We start from the raw sequence: 23,495 nt of genomic DNA, 5'->3' as shown, positions 1-23,495 counted from the left end.
TGCTCCTTGCATTGCATATATGTTTACATGTACTACTCTCTCCCTCTCTGTCCATTTGACGACACAGATTTACCAACTGGATGGGAGGAGGGATTTACATTCGAAGGAGCCCGATGCTTCATCAAGTGAGTCAGTTGTTCACTTCAACTCTGTCATTTTCCCGCCCCCCCTCTCTCTGGCTCATCTACCAAAAGCTGACAGGCAGAGATGCCCAAAGTAACACACTAAAGATTTCCTGTCTGTCTCTGGTTTTGGATGATGGACATGCTGGATATTCAGTCCTGTTGATTGCAGACATGCCCTGGCTGTCAGTCTCTGCTGCCACAGTCTTGGACATTTCATTCAGCCATTTACGCCACCACCACAGCAATGTCTATATGTTCACCACCACACCATTTGAAGGGCCTTGAAACATTTAATTACTTTAGTTCACATGGAGTGAATGAAACGGAAGTTTGGGGATTATTTCAAAGACTCTTGCAACAGTCCTGCAACAACGAGAACAGCGAGCAAACACCCAGCACATGATTACATGAGAACCTTTACTCTTTTGTTTGCATGTTATATCTCGGGTTAATCATTACCGCCCTGCAAGATTGCCTCATCTGGCATTACACCTGTGGATGGCGCGGCAGGAGAAGAGAAGTGTTGGCGATTTATTTTGAATTCGGCTTCCTTGTTTGTCCGTTTGCCAAGTCCCACCTCCTGTATTGTAAATCCCAGTAAGCAGCCGTTAGTGACCCCTTGACACACACATACATACACACGTGCTGTGCTTATGTTCAATATGCAAATTTGGCGCTGTGTTTGAAAGTCCTCCTTGTGGAACGTCTTAAATAGATCTTGAGTCACTTTTTTTGCGTCTTTTCTGTTTAGGTGGTGTCTCGAATTGCAGTGTTCATGGTAAAACTCCATAGTCAGGGTTCAGTATGGCTATAGTACTACAGTAGAATAATGCCGCAGTGTTCTTGAGGCCCGGAGAGGTCATGCTCATGTTACTTGCTGAGGGAGGCAAGGCATCTGATGTCTGACTGACAGCATGCATGGCGTTCTGTCATTGTGTGCTCACTCAAGTCACTCACAATCTTAACTTCTGCGCACACTCACACTCAGGACCGTATTAAGACACTCTGGTTCCCCCGGGCACTACAACTAGCAGGTGCCCCCTTATGAACAATATTTCTTTAGCCATGTGTTGCCCCTAACTGGCTGTAAGTGGTTGGTGTCCCTGGGCAAGGTGTCCCTGACCCTTATGGATAATCCAGCCCTTCACTCACTCACTCACTCTCTCTCACACACACACACACACACACACACAGACAATTAGTCAGGCACACAAAAACACATGTACAGACAGACACACACACACACCCCTTTACATGCCAGCGCATAATGAACACTCATGCACACAACCCTCTACTACTGCAACCTTCTATTCTCTTCATTGTCAGTATCGCTCAATGTGTGGTGGACAAGACGACGAATCTAAATGGTCAGCCTCGTCTCAACCCTCCTCTTGTCAGTGTACTAACATGAGCATCAGCCTGCCACAGGGGGCCGTGCCAGTTTTGGCACCACTGACTATTCCTCCTCCTCCTGTGCCACGATGCCATCAGGCTGCTTTGGTGGTGCATGTGCTTTCTGCGACAGAGTAAACAAAGGAGACGTGACTGCACCTGTTTTGTCAGGTGGTCCCCCTAGCCTGGGTTTGTGGTTGGAGGAAGGAGGGAAGGCAGGAGTGAAGACACACACACACACACACACGCATATACAGCGTCTTCAAAACCACCAGCAACATCATGAAACATTAATGGAGGAGAAGAGCTGCTTTACTTGTTTCACATCACACCCTGCCCTCCCTTCACGCTATCTCTCTTCTCTCGTCTTTCTCTTTCTCTTTCTCTGCTTTTTTGTCATTTAGAAAAAAAGTTTCATATTACACGCTCTGCAGCTGGCAGATTGCCAGAGATCTGAGCAGCTTAGAGAGGCAGCCGTTTAGTGGCACTGGCTGGCGGGGGCCACTCGAGTCGATTCGAGGGGGCCGTGACCAGAAGAGCCGACGCCGGAGCAGAAAACAGAAGACAAGAGAGGGGCCTTTTTTCATACTACTCCAACTGCGACTGGAGTTTCCAGAGGCTCCTAATAATAAGAGGCCTTCATTCATTCATTCATCCTGAATAATAGAACAGAGGAGCGGAGAGGAGAGGACAGGAGTGAGGAGCGCTCTAGTCTGCTCTCTGACAGACAGACAGAAGGGTGGTGGTTGGTGCCACTGGGGAGCCTGCCGTTTGGCTCGCGGTCCTGACAGTGTAAGGCCAGCCAATGGGTAGGGTAGGGTAGGCTTGGGTAGGGTAGCCTCACACACACACACAAAGCCCTGCCCTCTCAGCTCCTTTCTTTCATGAGGACTTACTACTCTGGTATTGATCCATTTTCCCCTCCCTGGGGGTCCTCTGCAGGGAACTAAGGCGTCGCTTGCAGGGCTTTTCTAATCCTTAGCAGCGCACCTCTGTGCTGGTGAGGAGGGAGAGGAGAGGGCTCAGGGAGTGGCTCAGCTGTTACCTGCTAATGAGCACGTCAAAGCGAGCCGCAGCCTGAGAGGGGACAACCTGCAGCCGTGAGCAGCACGGTTATTATGGCATGGCTCATGGCGGGGAGGTAGAACTAGCGTCCGGCCGCACCTCTGTCTTTCTTTAGGGGAGTTTCGCCCGGTGTGTTATTCCAAAAAGAGTGATTCTGAAGGGAGAAGGAATCGCACACAGGAAAAAGAAACTTTATTAAAAAGACAAAAAATAAAGATTCGCCAAAGACAAAGTGGGTAACAAACGTTTCGGGGTCATGTTGTGAAATAGAGCTGAAGAGTGATCTGAGACAACCTCAAGGCTTTGTTTGGCTTGCAGGAAAGTGGACCTGGGCTGCCTGTGGAGAATTGCTCACAAACAACCCCTGACAGTCCCAAGAGAGACTCCTTGTTATGTATGCGTCTGTCTGGGTCCCGGAGGGGGTTTGTGTGGGGGTTAAGTTAGGTTTCTTTAAGGGGAGACCCCAGTAGGAATCCTTACTGGACGTATAGTACACTACGTTGTGTGATGTATACATTCTGTTTGATCTTCGCTAGGAAACCCCTCATCAGTCCACTCCACCCCACTCCACCTCCCACTTCTCCCTCCACCTCCACCTCTAGCATCAATCGAGTGTCTGGAAAGCTCTCAAGGCTTTGCCCAGGGCAGCGTGCCAGCTCTCCTCCTGCTACCTCGAGGAGACCTCTCCAGAGGTCAGTTGGCCACGGCCGGGCCGGGCCGGGAGGGTGTTGCCTTTCACTCTGTGATGAAAAGAGGTAGTTGTTGTGGAGAGGCAGGGGGCGTGGTTTGGGAGGGAAGGCTCAGACGGACTGGCAGCGTGAGGTGAAAAGCGATGCTGACGGCTGCCTTGGCAAAGACTATAATCTGGTTATGTGAAGCCATAGTGACCAGGGCCGGATTCACACACAGGCTAGGTAGATAGGGCTGCAGCCAAGGGGCCCCCACCTGCCAAAAATATAAAATTGCCGAATTGTGGCGATACAATATTGAAAAATGTATCTGTGATGTTGAGTACAGTGGGTAGACATGTTATCCTTAATTCTTAGCTCATAATTATGATGCCGTCTATGTACATTTGTTGCGTAATTTGATAGGCCCACAGCAACCTGTAGCCAAGGGACCCCAGTCCATCTTAATCCGGCCCTGGTAACAGGTCTCTGCCGTGGCTGAGGCAGGGGGTGTGGTTTGGAAGGGAAGCTTTAGACAGACTGGCAGTGTGAGTTGAAAAGCAATGCTGACTAATAGCTACTGCCTTGGCAGAGACTATAATCTGGACATGTGAAGCAGTAGTGACAGGCCCTTTTTGGGGATTTTGTACATTTTATTTTGTGACTGGACAGTTAGAGAGGTGAGAGGTGACAGGAAACGAGTGGGGAGACAGTAAATTACCTCAGGTCAGAATCGAAACCAGGTCGCCGGTGTAGAAGCAGTGCCCTGCCAATTGAGCCACGGCTGGGCCTTAGTGACAGGTCTCTGTCGTGGCTGTCTGCCTGGCGGAGTGTCAACTCTGTGCTGTGCTTGTCTTTCTCTTGCCTCAGCATTGTTTATGGCCCATGGTTAGGCCAGAACCCAAGCTGAGAGAAGAATAGTTATTCATTGTAAATTGTAGGCGAAATTACATGCCCAAGACACACAAACATTTTTTTTCGAAAAACACTATATTTTCTCTGGAGACATTTCTCAGGCACCTTTTTTGAAATCTCATAATGGTTTTTGCCACTTTGCGCATTAAAGGCAAAGTCTGACACGTCAACCTTTTTTGAAGTAAGGACTTCAGAATGTTCTTGTGCTGAGTTAATGTAGTAAGTTATGAAATATTTTAAATTCAACTCCTCTGTGCCTGTTTTGAAGTGTAATTGGTAGCACTTTATTTTAGAGATACATCTATTAGCACTAATACATACAATGTTAATGGCGGCATAAGTAACTTGTAAGGCATGTACTAAGCAAACACTTGAGGCCTACTAGGTCCTTACTAAGGTTAAATTGGTAATAAATCCCTTATTGTGCATGAACAAAACATTTGCGAATACATGCCTAACAAATGTCTGATTTTGCTTTGTATGCCTTACAAGTTACTTATACAGGGACATTGTATGTATTAGTGCTAATAGGTATCCCTAAAATAAAGTGTAATTTATATACTTAGCTACAGTATGTTTAAGAGCTGTCCTCAGTGTAGCCTGTTAGAAGCAAATCTCACACCTGTTCTGAAGAGAAATGATGACTCGGCTCTATATTATTATGCTGCTTCAAGGGAGTCATTACGAACAATTACTTGCCTGTTTAGCAAAAGCACGGTGAAAACTTTAATTGGCTATAAAGAGTTTTTGAAGCAATTAAAAGTGTTTAGGGATATCCCTCCATTCCTGCCGTGGCTAGGCCACTTCTCTATGATGAAACAGAATATATAATGAAGATTCCTCAGCGTGGCCATTACCATCGCTAAATAAACTGTCCCTTTTTAGCGTCACTTTGGGAGAGAGGGGTGGCATGCAGGCCATAGCTTCCCTGAATGGCTGTCTAGGCCAGTGGCCTCACAGCAAGGTCTATTAAATAGACATTTGTGCTGACATTGCCAGTCCATTGATGGAGAGGGTTGAGGTTTAGCGGAATGGAGAGAATGAGGATTGGGGACACCTGCTGTACTGTAGGTTCTAACTGGAATGGTGCTTGATGACAGAAAGAGATGTTGACTGATACAATCTTGAGGCCTGGGCTGGGGAATATAGCTGAAAACGGACTCGACAGACCTACTATGTCGTGTATTTTTCGATTGACCGACCGACATATTGGCACATGGACTCGAGTGTACATTTTTGTTAAAAATTGATTGTAGTATATTTTTCTGTATTGTCCAATATTGTATTCAAATCATTCAAAGCTCCCCCCCACACACACTCTGACTGTTGGGTTGAGAGGATCTGAAATCAAATACACCACTGTATGTGTCATACCACCTTCTCCACTACATCACATTGGCCATTAACAATGCATTACCACACAAGTGACAACCTGTTCTGTAAGCTGTTTTGCCAACAGTCACATTAGTAATACTGTTCTTGGAGCTGTCACCCTGAACTAAAGCTGTCACCCCACCACAACACGCACTCTCATTTCACTCGGGGTGAGGTCATCAGCTAGCTTTAACACCGTCCCTAGCCTCCTAGCTCCACTGAGTGGATGCTTTCCAATATGCGACCTTGCGTCCTCCACTTGTGCTTTTGGCCTCGTACCAGGAAGTAATACGTCGTGATGACATCACTGACATTATATTTCAACATCTCGCAAAAGCTCAATTGTAAAGTCAATTTCTCATTTGCAAACTGGATGGTGAATGAAGAATAGTCCCCCAAAAAATGTTTTCTCTGGAGGCGGTGCATCAGCAAAACGTGAGGCCACAAGCACAAGTGGAGGATGCAAGGTCGTATATTGGAATGCACCCACCGGGAACCGCTGTGTGAGGGGAGCCTGCCCTGCGCTCCACCCGCCTGCCATCCATGTCATGTGGTCAGGAAACAGAAACAGGGAAGAGGAAGAAGAGCAGTTATTGGTGTTGAGGGAGGTTTAGGTTTAGGTGAGGTTAAGAGTCACGCCTCAGTGATTTTTTTTATTGATTTATTTATTTTATACCGTGGTGTGCTGTATGCAAAGTCACGCTTTGACTTTGAACTTTGTTATTTGAACATAGTTCGAATGTTTAGAAAATAAGTGATATTCCAACGAATATTAAGAACCCCTTTATATTCGAGTATCTGTTACGATTGTTGTTTTTTCTACATTTGTTTGCGATTAAACATTTTTTTCAATTCAGATTCCGAGTCATCCCAAATCCAAATCTGAAATCTGAAGACTTTGCATCATATGCATGTCCATCTTCTTTGTATGCCTGCAGTGTATTTCTAAGCAGGGCCGCTGACAGCTTTTGCTGGGCCCGGGACAAAGTCATCTGAAAGGGCCCCCTACCCAATACATACAATGTAATGAGGAGCCAATTCTGGGCCCTCTAACTTAGGGATGGGATATCGGTATCGGTGTATCGGTATCGGGTTCAGATATCAACATATTTCAAAGATCGGATCGGATCGGAATTTCCCCAAAATATCGGAATTTTCCTGATACAGACATTGAGTCAGGTGCAATGTTAATTTGAAATCATAACACTTGCATATTAGTTTTCAGGATGGGATTGTTACTTTTTTACTTGTTACTTTTTGCTTATTGATTGGTTTCCTGTTCTTCTGACTCCCTTTTCTGACCAAATAGTCTGCTTGGGTCTACCTCAAGTTGAAACACATGCATATATGTGATTTTGGTATTGGATCGGAATAGTATCGGTATCGGCAGATATCCAAATTTAGATATTGGGATCGGATCGGAAGTGAAAAAATGTGTATCGGTGCATCCCTACTCTAACTACCTGGGCCAGGGACAACATACCCCTTTGTCCCCCCCTGTCAGCTGGCCTGTTTCTAAGTTACATCACTGCAAGCACAAGGAAGATCATGGATACACATTACATTCAAAAGTGTTGTAGCCTGGAAAAAGTAGGTTAAATGGATCAGAAGTGTAAACATGTTATCCTGTTCCTGAGGCATACCAGGCATACTAATTTCACAGTAGATGTGCCATGTGTGCAGCTGTGGTGTTATGGTTAGGGAGTTGGACTGTAGATCACAGGGTTGCAGGTTCAAACCCTAACCCCACATTGCTCCAATAGCCTGTAATATCTGTGCGTCTCTTTGGATAAAAAAAAGTGTCAGCTAAGTGTAATGTGTTGTGTAATGTCTTGAAGTGTGGCGGCAAAAGTCATACTGTACCTGTGTAGTAGTATCGAACAGGAACTCTGTGGGCTAACCGGGCAGTCAGACAGACTTGGGAGTAAACAAGCCAACTCAAGGCCATCAGAGGGCACATGGGGACATCAGGGCTGCGCTGCTGTTCACAGTGTGCACACTGTTCATCCACATAAGCACAAACATGACACAGGACAGGAGGGAGGGAGAGAAGGGGGTCATCAAATTTCTCTCTTCTCTTCTCTTCCTCTTCTCTTCCTCCCTCTCCTTTCCTCTTCTCTTCCTCCCTCTCCTCTCCTCTCTTCTTCTCCTCCCTCCCTCCATCTTGCCAAGGCATCATTCTACTTCACACCATGCCTCATTGCTCTGTCTCTTCCCTATCTCCTCTCTGACTTTCACACACAGCGCTCTGCATTGAGTAATGGATGACCTCATCCAGAGAAATACTATATTGGCAGAACGGAAGAGCTCAAGTCAAGCGATCCGTTTCTGTTCCCATCAGCTCACCTAAGTGATTTCATGATAATGCAATGATGAAACGCTGCAAGCGTCCGTCTGTGTCCGTCTGCTTTTGTTATTATCGTCAGGGTTATTATTACCACGTCAACGGGCTTTCCTCACATCCACAAGACAATCGCTTCAGACAGTTTTAGCTCATGTTCCTGCTGGCCCTACTAACTCTGGCTGTTCTAACTGGATCTGATGGGGACTCGGCTGGAAATAGTGCCACACTGTGTGTGTGTGTGTGTGTGTGTGTGTGTGTGTGTGTGTGCGCGTGCGCGTGCGCGTGCGTGTGCAGACATATAGACACACAAACCCACACAAGGTGTTGAGCCTTCCTGCGGTGGGGAACTCCTCTGGCAGTAGAGGTTGTGAATCTCAGCTGAATGGCTTTATGGGTCCTGCCTGCTGTGGCCCTATCGGCTAATGGGATAATCCACATATCAGTGAATCAGCTCTCTCACTCTCTCACCCCCTTCAGGCCTGCACTGGTAATCTGTCAAACAGGGCATTTCCCAGAGAGCTGATGCTCCTTAGGGGTCGATGCTGTTGTTTTTTGTCCATCTTCTTTGAGACTGGGCCACAATGTGCAGTGGAGCACGCAAAAATGCCACATTCTAATAAAGTCTGTTTTTCATGCGTATGTTATTCAGAGATGTAGACAATAAGATGTGTAACTAAGAACACAAATGCACTCTTTTTTTCTACACAGTCTTTTTGTGTGAGTCTTAAATAAGTTTACATGCGCTGTCTAGACATAAAAAGGCATGCAGTGCACAGCACATATACAGAGAGAGAATCCACCACTGTCTTCTCTCACTCCCTCTTTTTCTTTCTCTGTTGTCTGGACTGATTATCCTCACTTCCCCATCCTGCTGTTCTGCACGAAGACTAATCGCTTATCGAACATGCCTACCATCCCACTGCTGGCTTTCTACAGATCAATGGCACAGAGCCCAATCCATGGTCAACACACACACACACCACACACACACACACACACACACACACACACACACACACACACACACACACACACACACACACACACACACACACACACACACTGATTAATATCCCAATTCACTCTTCTTTTTTCCTCATGTCTGCTGTGTGCACTTTTCGTTGTTGCTCTGTCTCTCTCGCGCGGTCTCTCTCTCTCGCTGTCTCTCGCCCTGTCTCTCTCTCACTCTCTCTCTTGCTGTCTCTCGCTCGTTCTCTCGCTTTCCCGCTTGCTCTCTCTGCTTTTTGAAAGCTACACAGACCAGAGAACATCATACAAATTCAAATGTACCCAGACGTTAATGCTGATATTACATCAGGACTAAAGCTGAGTCTGAGTTGCATTGTACATGTCTTCAATTAGTGTAACTGAAGGTACATTTTCCAATCTTTCCTGTTTTGTGGGTGTTCTTGTCGAGGATTAAAATGACAGACAAGCAGCAGTGCTGGGGGTTTGTATGCCAACAAAGAGAGCTCTTACTCATCAGACAGGAGATCTAAACTGGATTACTAATTTAATCTCCATGCATTATGACGGATTATTTAAGGGTCTTTTTTGTTACTTACCGTACATAAAAGGACTATATTAATGCTAATCATAATTGTTGACTCTCAAGTGATGAAAAAGGAAACGGATATGTTAGCACTAACAGCTAGGAGGAGAGTGGAAATTGACAACACCAACAACAGTGTGGACATTAAAGAGACTGAACCAGAGCCTTTTGCACTCCATAGTGTTTTTTCTGAAGACCGACTTCTAGTAGGGAAATACATTCTGTTGCACATGGACCATTGCAGAGAAGTCTTAACTTTTACACTCTCCACTCTGTCACCCTCCATCTACCCCTCATTCATTCCCCCAAAGCTGCTGAGACTCCTGCGTGTCCAGACGACTGACTGGCTCACTGGCTGGCTGGCTCACTGGCTCGCTGCTTCTGCTCCTCGGAAGGAGCCGTACTGTAATGAGAAACCAGGGAGGGAAGAGCCGCTGCAGTGTGAACCTGCTGGGCTGCTGTTCAGCTAATGAAGCGTGTGCCCGCTCGCTCGCCAGAGTGCTATGGAGAAGAGAGCCCCAGTCCAACCCCCCACCACCTGTTTTAGGAAAAAAAGAGCTTAGCGGGATTTGTTGAATTAAGAGCCCGGTCAGGTGGAGAAATGTGATGACATGGGAAGTGTTTGCTGTGAAATGGCCGTTTGAATTGAATTTCAACACCATGGGATGGAGGAACACCCACTTCTCACCACCAGCCCCACCACCTGTGCACTCTCCTCTCACTCTCGCTCTCCTCCCCTTCATTTTTAAGCTACTTAAAGTTACGAAAGACATTTAAAGCCCCCACCGCCCACCACCCGCCCTCCAAACCTCACAGATATGGCTCTTTGTGCGAGATCTCAGTTCTCGCTCAAATCAATGACTGCCATCGAGTGCCTGGAAATGGTAACTGCTTGACTGGTAAATTCAATAACGGGGAAGGTGGGAGGTGGTTGGCTCCTGAACCAACCAGAAGAGTTCTGTTGGAGATCATGCAGTGGGTCTCTGTGAACGTCACTGCAAGTTAGTGCATTTCCATTACAAAGGGGGCTTTTTTTACAGTAGTCCGCTGCTTAAAGTTCAAATCAGACGCCAAATCAGAGGTCAATGTTTGTGTTAGCCCCTGTCCAGCAGACATCCGGCCAACACTCTGTACATATTTCCTGGTGAACCAGTAGCCTGTAAGTAACAGGCTACTGGTACACTGCCCTTTCACGCCTCTCCGCAGGCGGGGTTTAGTCAAAAGATGCTTGCACGCGGTTGGAGCAACCTCATATGAATGACATGACACTTCGACCACTCACATTGAAGCTTTGTGACGTAGGACGTGTCGTCACGTAAGCGCTGCCAGGTCGGGAACCAAAACAGAACAACATCCTTTAGAAAATCAACTTGAGGTATTTTGGATAACACCGCTGAAATTACTGCTTCCATCCCGACGCATGATAACTCCTCGCACGCCGCCATTACTGTTGTGATTCAGGGAGGGGGCGGGCACAGCCGAACTACCCTGGGGGAGGGAGTTGCGTTCGATAAACGTCATACCCACTGAAATCCCTCCCTACGATCCTGATTCGTCGTGCTGCCCCGTTTATTTCGTAAACGGAGGAGGAGAGCGAATCACAGGTGTACCAGAAGGTTTGTGTAGCCCAGCCCCCTGGGCGTCAACACATAGCTTCTGGTTCACCAGGAAACTGTACATACACTCACCAGTCTTCAATTCCATGTTTATAGTATATCGTTTCATGATATGATGTATTTTTGAATGGATATCATTGGTAGTCTTGGACTGGGAATCACAGCATTTCCGAGCTGTTGCTGCCTAACAGGCAGTGGGAACGCTTAGCTCCTCTTGTGTAAACGGCTCCCGCGAATCTAAATATTTGACTCGTCTGAGGCAGAGCTGGGCTCATCACTGCCTTATTGTAGTCCCAACATTTGAGTAGCTTATATTGGTTAGCCTACCACACACACACACACACACACACACACACACACACACACACACACACACACACACACACACACGCGCAGTCTCTTTCTCTCTCTCTCTCACACACACACACACACACACACACGTACACTTGCCAACCAGAGTTTTTGGGGTCTTTTGTTGAGTATGCGCTCTCCCCTGGTGATGAGAGAGAGAGGCCCTCTCCCTTCCAGACATTTGGAAATGCCTCCAAAGAGTACATTTTGTCAGTTCTACAGAGCAGCTCTCTCTCTCTGTCTGTCTGTCTGTCTCTCTCTCTCTCGTCAAGTCGTTTTTTATTGTCCGGCATGTTTCTTCACATGCACTGGTCATAAAAAGAATACTCTCGCTGTTCCTCTGGTTAGAGAGGTTGGATATCTTTCAGAAGTTCTGCCTGTCTCTCCTTTCTTTCTTTTGCTCTTTCTTTCTCTCTCTTTCTCTCTCTTTCTCTCTCTTTCTCTCTCTCTCTCTCTCTCTCTCTCTCTCTCTCTGAAAAGCTTTCTCATGACTTGTTTGGCTCAGTTGTGGAAAGCCACATCAGGTGCATGTATTCAGCACTTTGCAAGATTGTAAGCAGCACCACCAAACATCCACTGGCTCTATACACCAGGACTGATCTTTTCTCATGAAGAGTGAAAGTCCAGATCAAGCTGCGTGTATGTGTGCGTGCGTGCATGCGTGTGGTGTATGTTGCATAGGCAGTGTAGCTTTGTTTTTTGTTTGTTCCCCTCTGAGTTTGGTCCTCCTCTCAGTTTCAAACCATTGGCATGCTGAAGTCTCCTTTTCTTATTTTCGAGTTTAATTCTTCACTCCATAATAAGAGTAACTATTCTCTGCATCTGCCTCAGTTTAGCTCCCTAAGTGAAGTGTGTTCCTGAAGTCAGATCCTGGACTGAGGAGTGCGTAAGCTCTTATCTGCGATCGGCAGGCAGGCAGGCAGGCAGAAAGCGCAGCTCAGTGTAGAGGATTTGGGTTTCATTTAGATGACTGGCATGCACTCCCAAATGTGAAGGGCTGTGGGGTGTTTGGTGAAATTGAGGATGAGGATGAGGATGTGGGGGTGGGGGTGTAATCTCGGCCTCAGACAGTAAAAGCACTTGTAGAAGACAACCTGTGGCAGCCAGGCAGCGCCGGCAGATTTCATTTCGGCTCACTTAGCCGTAGCCCAGGGGGATGCTCTCTCTCTGCCAGGGCTCCCCCCTCAACACTGACTGGTGCCTGGTACCTGAAACCCGACAGGAAGAGAGGGATAAGACGGAGAGGGAGAAAAGGAGGGAACAAGAGGGAGAGGGAGAGAGAGAAGGAGTGAACAAGAGGGGAAAGAGAGAAGGAGTGAACGAGAGAGAGAAGTGAACGAGAGAGAAGTGAAAAAAAGAGAAACAGTGGGAGAGAGAGAGAGGGAGAAGAAGCAAGAGGGAGAGACCGAGTGAGGAAGAGAGAGGGAGGAAGAGAGAGGGAGGGAGAGAGGAAGGGAGACTCCACTTTTATGTTTTCCTTTTCTCCTTTCGCCTGATTTTTTTGCGGGTAGGCGGCTGGCACCTACAGGATTATGCAATCTCCTCAAAGTCAGATCTGAAGTGACGGGAGATGAGGTGATGTGGGGAAAGTGACAAGATGAGAGCAGCTAAGGACAGAAGAGAAGGATAGGGAAACAAGAAGAGAGAGAGAGAAGGAGAGACTGACACAGAGAGACAGACAGTGGGAGAGACAGACAGTGGGAGAGAGAGAGAGAGGGAGACAGAGGCCGAGAGAGAGAGGGAGACAAGGGCCGAGAGAGAGAGGGAGACAGAGACCGAGAGAGAGAGGGAGACAGAGACCGAGAGAGAGAGAGAGAGAGGGAGACAGAGACCGAGAGAGAGGGAGACCGAGAGAGAGAGAGAGAGGGAGACAGACAGAGAGAGAGAGAGACAGAGAGAGAGAGAGACAGAGAGAGAGAGAAACAGAGAGAAAGAGACGGAGAGAGGCAGAGAGGGTTCCTATGAGACAGTCTCCATGTCTCTGACTTTAGTTGAAGCTTCAAACCAAGTCTCTTCAGTTTGAAGGCCATTTTTAGAAAGTTCCCCATCGTCTCTAGCCTACATTTGTCAGCTTATGCTATACGGGGGAGTTTAACATGCAGAAACTTTTGGAAATCACATCATGTTTCAGAGAGGTGTGTGTGTGTGTCGTCTTCCCAGCACGATGAGGAAGGAGAGGAGTGAGTAAGGGAAAGGAGTGGCTTCCTCTTTATCCGCTGCTGATGCGTTCACACAAATGTGTTGAGTCACACGACAGAGGGCAGACACGGTGGAAATCTGGAGAAGAATGTGTTTCTGCTCTGTGGACAGTTTTTGCCTTGAATCATCAGTTTTTTTTCACTTGGTCTTGTTTTGTTTTTATTTGATTTCTTTTTTTGTTGCTTTCTTTAGTTTTTTTGGTTGAATTGTTTCCTGTGAACTGTGAACACGTCTCTGAGGTTTCAGCCAGCTGGCTCATGAGTATAGACAGAAAATAGAAAAGGAAACAGTGTGTGTGCGTGTGTGTCTGCGCATGGCCCTTGTCTACTGGTATGGGTGTGTACCGTAGGTGTTGGAAGTTTTAGTTACTGAGTGAGTGAAGAGTGATTTGGCTACCATGCTCTGATTAATTTGCAGATTCTCATGACATCAGTTTGTTTCTCAATGAGGGGGCCAAGTCTGATCATGCTCCCTGGCTGGGCGTGCCGCATGTAGTACAGTAGGTGCCAGTAATAGTTGTCTCTGCTGCCTGTGTTGGTGAACAGCAGGGCTAACCTGCCGCGCTATGGAACAGAGAGTTGGCCTGCTTTTTGTTTTTCCCTCTCGTGCCCTCTGACTGCCCTCTTAATCCCTTCTTGCTAGATGGTTATGTCATCGGGTGCTTCTTAAGGAAATACACCACCTTTTTGAGAGAAATGAGCTTACTTGGGTGTCTGCCCCCAGATTGACCTAGATAAGGGGAAAGCGTGCTCCTTTTTTTTCTGTTTTCCCTCTGTGCGGTTAGTATCCCAGTCGGGCATTCCCCCATCCCACCGCCAGCCTAATGCAATGGAAGCGAGTTGCAAGCTATAGGCTAGTAGGTGCAACCCACTTTCAGTAAATTATGCTAAGATATGCTATCGCTGGGGCTGACAAGACGGCTCTGTGTGTGCACAGCTGTTTTACACACCACTTCCACACCATGTGAACACGTACACACATATACGCGCACACGCAGCAAGGGTGTGTGTGTGTATGCACAGTAATGATCTACTTCAGAGGCAGAGCTTGTGAGCTAATCCCCCCCCCCCCCCAAAAAAAAGGTGGCATGTTTCTGAAGTAACTCGCACTGCTGAGAAAATAGATGGTGGGTGGAAAGGTAAAATGGTGAATTACTATGTCACAGCGTAGGCCCATATGCTGAACATGCCATGCATAGACAGCATGTGGCATGTATGCATACAGTGTACCCACAGTAATGTATGGCGTTGGCCTTTTGAGCAGCGTTGCTGAGCAGCTACTGTGGAATGATTGCAGCTGGCCCCCAGTGGTGCTGGAAGCTGTCCTACTCAATATCGCTAACCCTGTTGTACACTCAAGTACTATTCGAAGAGCTTTGTTGCAAAATGGCACACCAGCCAGCTGGCAGATTCGGCAGAGATGCAAATAAAGTGGTCTGGCGGATAGGTTGTTTTGCCAACAAAATGTATTTTACGTTTTCTCTCAAGATATGTCAATGGTAAGAATTCACACATAGATGAAAAGACGTCAAGGATCAAGGACGTCTGAACAGTAATTTCCAGTAATAATGCAAAAGTCAAAAAAATGTTGTTAAACGTCCTTTTGCAACAAATTTGTTGCAGGCAGGCCTCCCCTCTCTCTTCCATCAGCAAAGTCCAGACTACCGCTCAGGCCTGATGTAAACCCCACTCTGTTTGTGGAGGATTTTGCTGAATTGGTGCATCTTTGGTGTGCGTGCGTGCGTGTGTGCGTGCGTGCTTGGTCATAGTGACTTGCCCTTGGTGATGTGGACCCTCCTAGGATTTGGAGCGGTCTCTCTCTCTCTCTCTCCCTCTCTCCCAGCGGATCGTGTTGCATTTCATCAGAGGGAACGTAATTGCATTTGCCAGATTTAATGGACTTGACACAGTAACAGAGATTGCCGTAACGATACAAGCAGGACAGAGCATTACTGACTTGACTTGTGCTGACTTCACATGGGGGGTGGGGGGAGGGCTCTGTGGCATCACATGGCTGTAGTTTGCTGAGCTAAGCAGGATCGTAGATCACCACCCAGACAGCAGGCCTGGATAGTCTTAGTTCTGTGTGTAGTCTGTGCATGGAGTACAGTGGTGGGAATGGAGGCAGCGGGCAGGAATGAATTATGTAAAGATGAAGGCTCCATTTATTTCTGGATCAAGATTCTTTTTATTCATCCTGAGGGAAATATGTCTCGGACGTGCACATAGCTGCTGCATACAACATACAACTCCAACATACAGACATAAAGTCCCATCATAGAGCTGCAGGGTTCTAGCTAGCGCAAAAGTGCGTGACGGCCCGTTACGCTATGATTTTGGACCGTGACGCTTATTTTGGACCGTTACGCTTATTTTCAATACAGCGTAACGGCATTTTGTCTGTATTATGTAGGCTACAGCCAGATCAATGCCACATCGCCCTTCTGCCAAACCTGACACATGTCATACTCACTGTATTTAAATGACAATATAGCACTCTACTACTACTACCAGCCTACTATTTTTATTTGTCGCGGGGTTTTGACGGCTTTTATTAATCTCTGTGACAAGCGTATGAAACAACAACAAATGCACGTGTAGCATCGCATCCTTGTTTCTCCAAAGCGTAGTTGCCAACCTGTTAGCAGTGTCAGCAGTAGTGCTGGGTTCGTTACTTGTTACCATACAAACAAATCAGGAGACATTGGGCGCTAAGCGCTGACATTGGGAGTTGACAAAATATTCGAAAGAGGACAAAGTAGGTGGGAGAAGACGTGACATCTCCGTAACGGTGAGAGGCACTTTTTTCTAAGCGTGCCGGTTGACATAGTGTGACTACAAAAAAAACCCCGCATTCGTAGCAAAAGGAGCGTCTTCTGTGGCTAGGCTAATTGCATGCGAAAGGCACCCGGCACCAGTCCTGTGGTTTTAGGACGCGCAAGCTGTACAATAGCGCGAGCTCGGAAAATGTGTCAAACTGCACTTGTCTCGGAATCGGATCACTCGGACATTGATATGCCCTATTATTAAATGCACACACGGTTCACAGTGCTCCTCAACGTTTTCAAAACTAGTGCAACTGTGAGAAGGAGGGGACACCGCGACACACCTCTCTCTTCCTCTTAATAGATCTCTATTTGCGCGTATGCGCCCGAGAGATGGATAGTGCAAGCAATGGGTGTAAGAATCGCTCACAAGGTGATACAAGCATGAAACTTGGCACAGGTGTTCATTAGGACATGCTTGTCAATATCAGGGGTGGAGCCACTCAGAATTCCATGTTGCATAGCAACGGTTGCTAGGTAAAGCATTTTCCTTAGCAACCAGCATCAATGGTGCTGTTTCTAATTGATTTTGTGTTATTAAGGGATCTGTACCCTGAGTCATTGTCTTAAAATCACTGTGGAAATGTTGAAAGAGGCTATATATTACAAATATGTACCATTTCCCTTACAGTTGCAACCAGCATCAGTGAAAACAGGTTCTGAGCAATTCAGTAGTATTGTGATGTCTGAATCTTGATCGCGTGTCCTAAAATCACTACATTAATCCTTCAAGATATTATACATTAGCAGCATGTGTCACAATAGCCCATTTCATGTCATTTTCACAATTGAAGTCATAGAAATTATGTGAAAAATACAATATACAGTACACTTCTCTATTTACTTTTTGAAGATATAATGTCTCAATATGGCTTACACGTGTCACTACACATCAGGCCTGTCTTTATCCTTATACATGTACCTTGTCAAGCCACCTGACTAAATTCAAAACATTTTGGCAAGACAAAAAGAATACATGAACACAGTTAGTAAAGTGCTATGTTGTAAAGTGTAACCTAGCGAAGTGATTCTTGACATGCCCTTGTAGCTTTTTATTGATCACTATAGTATGGTGAGTTGGGTGCTACAACATATTAAGATACAAACTGGTTTCCAAAAAGTGGGGACACTTGATATTTTGTGAATGAAAAAATACTCTTCAATCCATATGTAAAAACAGTCAGTCTATACATAAGATGGAGAGCTGTGCAAAGAAAGGAAATCTTAAAGGACAACAATTCAAGTTATCAGCATAGGAATTTGTTACATTTGGCAAACATTGTACATTGCATATCTAAATTACAAAAGTAACAAACCTTCATGCCTACATAATACTTCATCTAAAATCATTTACCATGCATGCATTACCATCTCGAAATGGGATGTAAGATTCACTTATTCACCTACATAATTTCTGATCTATCACTAATGAAGGGAAATTGAGGAATTCCTAGAATTGTAGTATTCCAGCACTCAAAGGTGAAGGCAATTGCCTGCCATGCCACATTTAAGAAAACAGGTACACTTGAAAATTCTGAACAGTAAAACCAATACATTTCAGTTAACGTTAACTGCCACAGACAACACAGTTGATACTGTAGGCAACAGTGGCCTAAGCACTCATTTACAATGAGTAGGATAGGTTGAACATAGATTTTTATAATTTTGTCTGTTTTCTGATATAGTTCCTATACATCAGGAGAGTTTTGACCATGGGGTGGCCTGGTTGGGGCGGCGGGGCCCATGGAAATCCTGCTACTTGAAAATATAGCAAGTTCATTTTCTGGTTCTGAGCGGCATGTGTGGTGTCCCATTGAAAACAATGGCATCACAAGTGAAAGTGAAAGCCCAACTGGGAAACTCCAACTCCCATTGTCATTGTGACACAGCACTCACCCCAAGGGAGCAGTGCGGCGGGACGGTACCATGCTCAGGATACTTCAGTCATGGAGGAGGATGGGGGACAGTACTGGTTAATTACTCCCCCCACCAATCTGGCAGGTCGGAAGTCGAACTGGCAACCTTTGGGCTACAAGTCTGACACCCTAACCCCTTACCCATGACTACCCCTATCGTACCTCATATCATGTCAAACTATGCTAGTCTGTGTGGTGCTGAGCGGTCAGTGTGGTTCTCCCATTGATATTACTGTAATTATAACATACAGTAAGCATACTCGTAAATGCATGCAAGAATACTCATATAGGCCTACAGTACATGCAGACTATTAGTTGTGGAACTCAGACTGTGAACACTGAAAACCAGTTCCAGTCTCTTGCTATAGACAATGTTTGTGAATCGTGCAAAATGGTGAGGGTTTTGGTCAGAATGTGTGTGGTCTTTAAACACATATCTAGTATGTGTACCCTTGAACAATGCTCAAGGAACATTTCACTCCTAATTCTAAGCATCATCTTCTGTTCTAGTTGAGGTAAGGAATGGTGAGAGAATTCATATTTCTCTACAGTTGTTAGTGTGACACCTCCCTAAGAAATGGTCAAGGTGTGAGTTTTCTGATTCAATCTCAAGAAGGTCAACAGCCATTTAAGAACATGGCTTCTCTAAACAGTTGCGATCAAAATGACTCCCACTCACCAAGGCTACCCTGCCGCAGCATATCAAGAGGGCAGTTGGCTATTGCAAGGCAGGCATATGGTGCCGTATTGGCAGTTGCCCTCTCTGGCTGAGTGGGGATGGACTCGCTGAGCACAGTGGAAGTTTCTTTGATCAAGTTTGTCTGAAGCCAGTACAATTTGTCCTGTTGCTGAATCGTTCTTGATAGAGCAGATGTCAAGACTATTAATGGTTTCATGTGCATCTCAAATGCACCTACTACACAAAGCTGACTGTGAGAAAACAATGGCTTTGGCAGTGAAATTCTGCCAATTTAAAATGTTAAATTGAACTCTGTCTAACTATAGTATGTCAATAGTAATCCAGTTATCTGAAATATTTTAGTTTAGTGGTATAGGCTATATAGAAATGAAAGGTTTGGTACTTTTAACTTTGTAAATAGGCTACAATATACAATCAGTAGGGTGTAACATTATTAACGGGGTAGGAGAAACACTTTTCTTTTCATTCCAAATATTATCTGTTGTTTTAAATGTAACTTATATTTACCTTATCTATAACATATAATTAGGCCATTTAGGTTGAGAAAATATTACAGTTGTTCTAGAGATGTGTGGCCCATTTAGTTTTAGATATACTATTTAATAATAGTGGGGTAAGCACAAGGATCACTGTCAGATGACAGCGCATGTAGGGTATACCATACTGTACTGTATGCATTCTTTCTTTCTGAAATTATTTTTCTCTTGTCAGTTCGCAGTATTTGGTACATGTATATAATATAAAGATAGACCTACCATATAGAGACATTTGTAAAACCTATTTCACTTGACATCATTTAAAAAAGAAGTTATCATTTTACATGTTATTATTCACATAATTACAATGATTTTGGGTGGATAAAATTACATCATAAGGGGACATTATGGTACACGTCCAGTATATAACCTCTTTAAGTATTGCTACAGTCATTTTAGGACAATGACTCAAGATACAGATGCTTTGATTCCACAAAAACAATCAGAAACGGCATCATTGATGCTGGTTGCTAAGGAAAATGCTTTACCTAGCAACCGTTGCTATGCAAAATGGATTTCTCAGTGGCTCCACCCCTGATATTGATAAGCATGTCCTAATGAACACCTGTGCCAAGTTTCATGCTTGTATCATCTTGTGAGCAATTCTTCCATTATATAACACCCATTGCTCACACTAGGAGTCATATTTACCTCTCCAATCGCAAAAGTTCACAGACAACGGTGTTTCGTTACCAACTTTTTAGTAGTAACTCGTTAGGCCTACACTACTTTTATCAGAAAAAAGTAGTTACATTACTGCAACCCAACACTGATAATTTACCTTTTAGGTACCCCTAGAATGGCCTATTTTTACCTTAAAATGTCAAAAACTCCGCACCGCGGATGGGGGGAAACCCCCCTTCCGCACCAACCCCCCCTCTCGGTCGCTTCGCTCCCTCGACCGACACGCTATAATTTCATCCTAGCTAGAACCCTGAGCTGTATGAAGTGCATGCCTTGTGCAGCCTCCTTCATGCATAAGCTTACATGATGGGTTGATGTGATGAGATGTGGCTCTGGGATCTGAAAGCAATGCATCAGGAGGTCTGATGGCAGGCATTGATTTGATTTCCCATTTGGTGAGATGACCAAAGCAGCCAGACAAGAGCTGGGCCTACAGTTGCCAGGATGTAGTTCAATCTCCAAGCCTTTAACTAATTGCATTTTAGGAATGGGAATGTCATGTCATGCTCAGCCAAATATTTGCCTTAATCCCCTGAATTCGGGGCGCTGTTGCTTGACACCTTTTTGTCTAGTGAGCTCAGCCAGTCTCTGGAGCACAGATTGAATTTGGAAGACGTGAAGAGTGCGTGGGGAGATCGTTTTGCACCTCCCTCTTAATTTGGAAGCGGCTGCTTGCTTGCTTGCTTTCTCGCTTCTTGCCTCGCGTTAATGCCTTTTTTGGCTCGCCGCTGGCTCCAAGGCACTCTTCGTTCTCTGCTCCTCCTGTATAGTACATGCCAGACTCTTCTTGACTGACTGTGTGCAGCCCCTCGTGGTTTGATGGCATGCCAGAAATTTCATGGGTTTTCTTAATGAAGATTCTCTGACTGCAGTCGGTCCCACCAAACAAGTCATCATTGAAATGAATAGTGGTGGGAGTTCTGTTTTGGGGAAGGAGGACGCAGATCTGCATGGAATACAAACACTACATTACATGGTGTTAAGCAGACGCTTTTATTTAGAGCGATTTGCAAATAAGGACATAATTAGTGGCAACACCACTGCTTTATAATAATAATGTATGGGGACTAAAATACTGTGGAGAAGCAGACTAAGGGCCTTTTCACACCAGCAGAGTCGTGCAAAAATGCATTGAAACAGATTAGTCCTTCCACACCGCGGTAGTTGGGCGGTAGCTGCACAAGAGACTGCTCAGTGCCACGCTGCATTTGGAAAATCCAACTCGAGCAGAATTTTCATGGTGGCGGCCGGCCACCCGTTGAAAGGAACGGTGATGGCAAAATAGCATTGGCTGTGGGGGGTTGTTTGTACCGGACGGAAAGGCCGGGTAGAACAGAGATTCTTCTGAAAGACCGCTGTCTTCTCGCTGCCGCCATGCCACACTCTGGTGTGTAACTGGCCTAAACAAGCGCTGCGCTGCCCCAACAGTACTGCCAACCAACTGGGCCAGAGTTAAGTGATGGGTAATTGACAGGCGTCAAAGCCTCTCTAATCCGGGTGTCTAGTTGATGGAACCCCATGAGGCTGGACGCTCTCGGCTAATCTGTGACATTAGGAGGCCTAACTGGATTAGATTGGGAGTCATCAGTGCCGATCTTAGCTTAGATTAGTTTTGCTGGGCTGTGTTGGCTGTGTCCACTTTTTCTGGCTGAGTGCTTTCAATTAAAAACTGAACGAGCGGTACAAAGGCTTGATGTCTCTCTCTCTCTCTCTCTCTCTCTCTCTCTCTCTCTCTCTCTCTCTCTCTCTCTCTCTCTCTCTCTCTCCTCTCTCTCTCTCTCTCTCTCTCCTCTCTCTCCTCTCTCTCTCTCCTCTCTCTCTCTCTCTCTCTCTCTCTCTCTCTCTCTCTCTCTCTCTCTCTCTCTCTCTCTCTCTCTCTGTGTGAGAGAGAGCGAGACCTAATTGAGTTTCCAAGCCTCAGTGGACGAGGCTACATCCACAGGGGGTGCTAGCCATCCCATATTGCCTGGGCCACGGTAACCGGGGCAGAGCATGTCAAGGGATGGGAAGCCCTCCAACACCACTGTGTGACTGTCTGTGAGTGAGCCTTATTAAAATCTTCATCAAGCTCATTCTCCTCGCTTCACTGAGCTGACAGGTTTCAATTTAGCGCCACTTTGCCACAGAACGCTGTTTAAAAGGGATAAAAAGCTCCGGTTGTCCTCAGCTTGCACTTACGGGCCAGTGATAAAGCGGCGTGGCCTTTTGGGCGACGAGCAGATGCGCTTTGGTTTGGGCGCCTTTTTATTTACTCTCCCATGTCCAGTGACTCATGGCTTGATGTAGCCCATTGGGAACGGGGCAGTTGCTGCACTTAACACAAAGCACCCTGGAACTCTGAACAGCACCGAAAGGATGGGAGTGCACTGCACTCAGTGTAGGATTCTCTCCTGTGGTGTGTGTGTGTGTGTGTGTGTGTGTGTGTTAAAAGACATGCTGCTCGCGCTGTTGCCAAATCACAGGCTGCTCCAAGGGAATAACAAGTAAACACTTCTAAGATGCTAGGCTTACAAGCTGAAACGCAGCCAACACAAGTTTTCTTGAAGCGCCCTTAAAATAAGCAAAAAAAAAAGAAAAAGTAAATCAAGCTGAGGTTGATCTGTTTTAAGGCGGTAATTAAATGCAAGAGACATTTTTGCTGGTTATTTCAAGGCTTTGATGAGTTGGCTGTTTTTTTTTTTTGTAAGATCTGCAGAGCGAGCCCGGGTGGTGGTGTTTGGGAGTAGACTGCCTATGGCGAGGCCGTAACTGTGGACAAGTCAGGAATGGAGGAGGGAGGAGAGAGGCGGCGAGGAGAGGGAGGGAGTAGTAGTGAGGCCGTAAGTGTGTGGAGTAGGGAGGGAAGTGAAGGGAGGAAAGAAAAAAGGAGTGAGGCGGCGAGGGGAGTGAGTGAGATTATCATGGGTTGTTTACTGAGCTGATGACGACACCCTGCTAAGAGGAGTCAGATGCTGCTGCCTAAACATTGGCCAGCCCTGTTCACGACTCTACGCCGAGCGAGCAGCAAGCAGGCGAGCAGGCAGGGGGATCAGCTGCTCTCTCCCAGTGCAGCAGGCACGACGGCCGGCCGTCTGATCAAAAGAGCTTTCTCAGGTGATCGTGCTGTCCTTTCTCCCTCTCTCTCTCCCTCTCTCTCTCTCTCTCTCTCTCTCTCTCTCTCTCTCTCTCTCTCGCTCGCTCGCTCGCTCGCTCGCGCGCAACCCCCCCCCCCCTCTCTCGCTATCCCCCTCTCTC

The 23,495-nt window shown here is 46.1% G+C and overlaps 1 protein-coding gene across 7 annotated transcripts in view; it reads left to right on the top strand.

Annotated features, from left to right (window-relative positions):
• The window catches only part of LOC134447334 (pleckstrin homology domain-containing family A member 5-like), a 159,379-nt gene that overhangs the window by 1,382 nt on the left and 134,502 nt on the right, over positions 1-23,495 (top strand). For all 7 annotated transcript variants that reach the window (XM_063196751.1, XM_063196753.1, XM_063196750.1 and 4 more), the window contains exon 3: positions 68-125. In XM_063196751.1, coding sequence (XP_063052821.1) covers positions 68-125 — 58 coding nt within the window. The remainder of the gene's footprint in view (positions 1-67; positions 126-23,495) is intronic.

This window comes from Engraulis encrasicolus, chromosome 4 (assembly GCF_034702125.1).
Source record: "Engraulis encrasicolus isolate BLACKSEA-1 chromosome 4, IST_EnEncr_1.0, whole genome shotgun sequence".
Lineage (NCBI taxonomy): Eukaryota > Metazoa > Chordata > Actinopteri > Clupeiformes > Engraulidae > Engraulis > Engraulis encrasicolus.
Note: the sequence above shows the minus strand (reverse complement) of the source record. Positions and strands in the feature narration are given on the sequence as shown.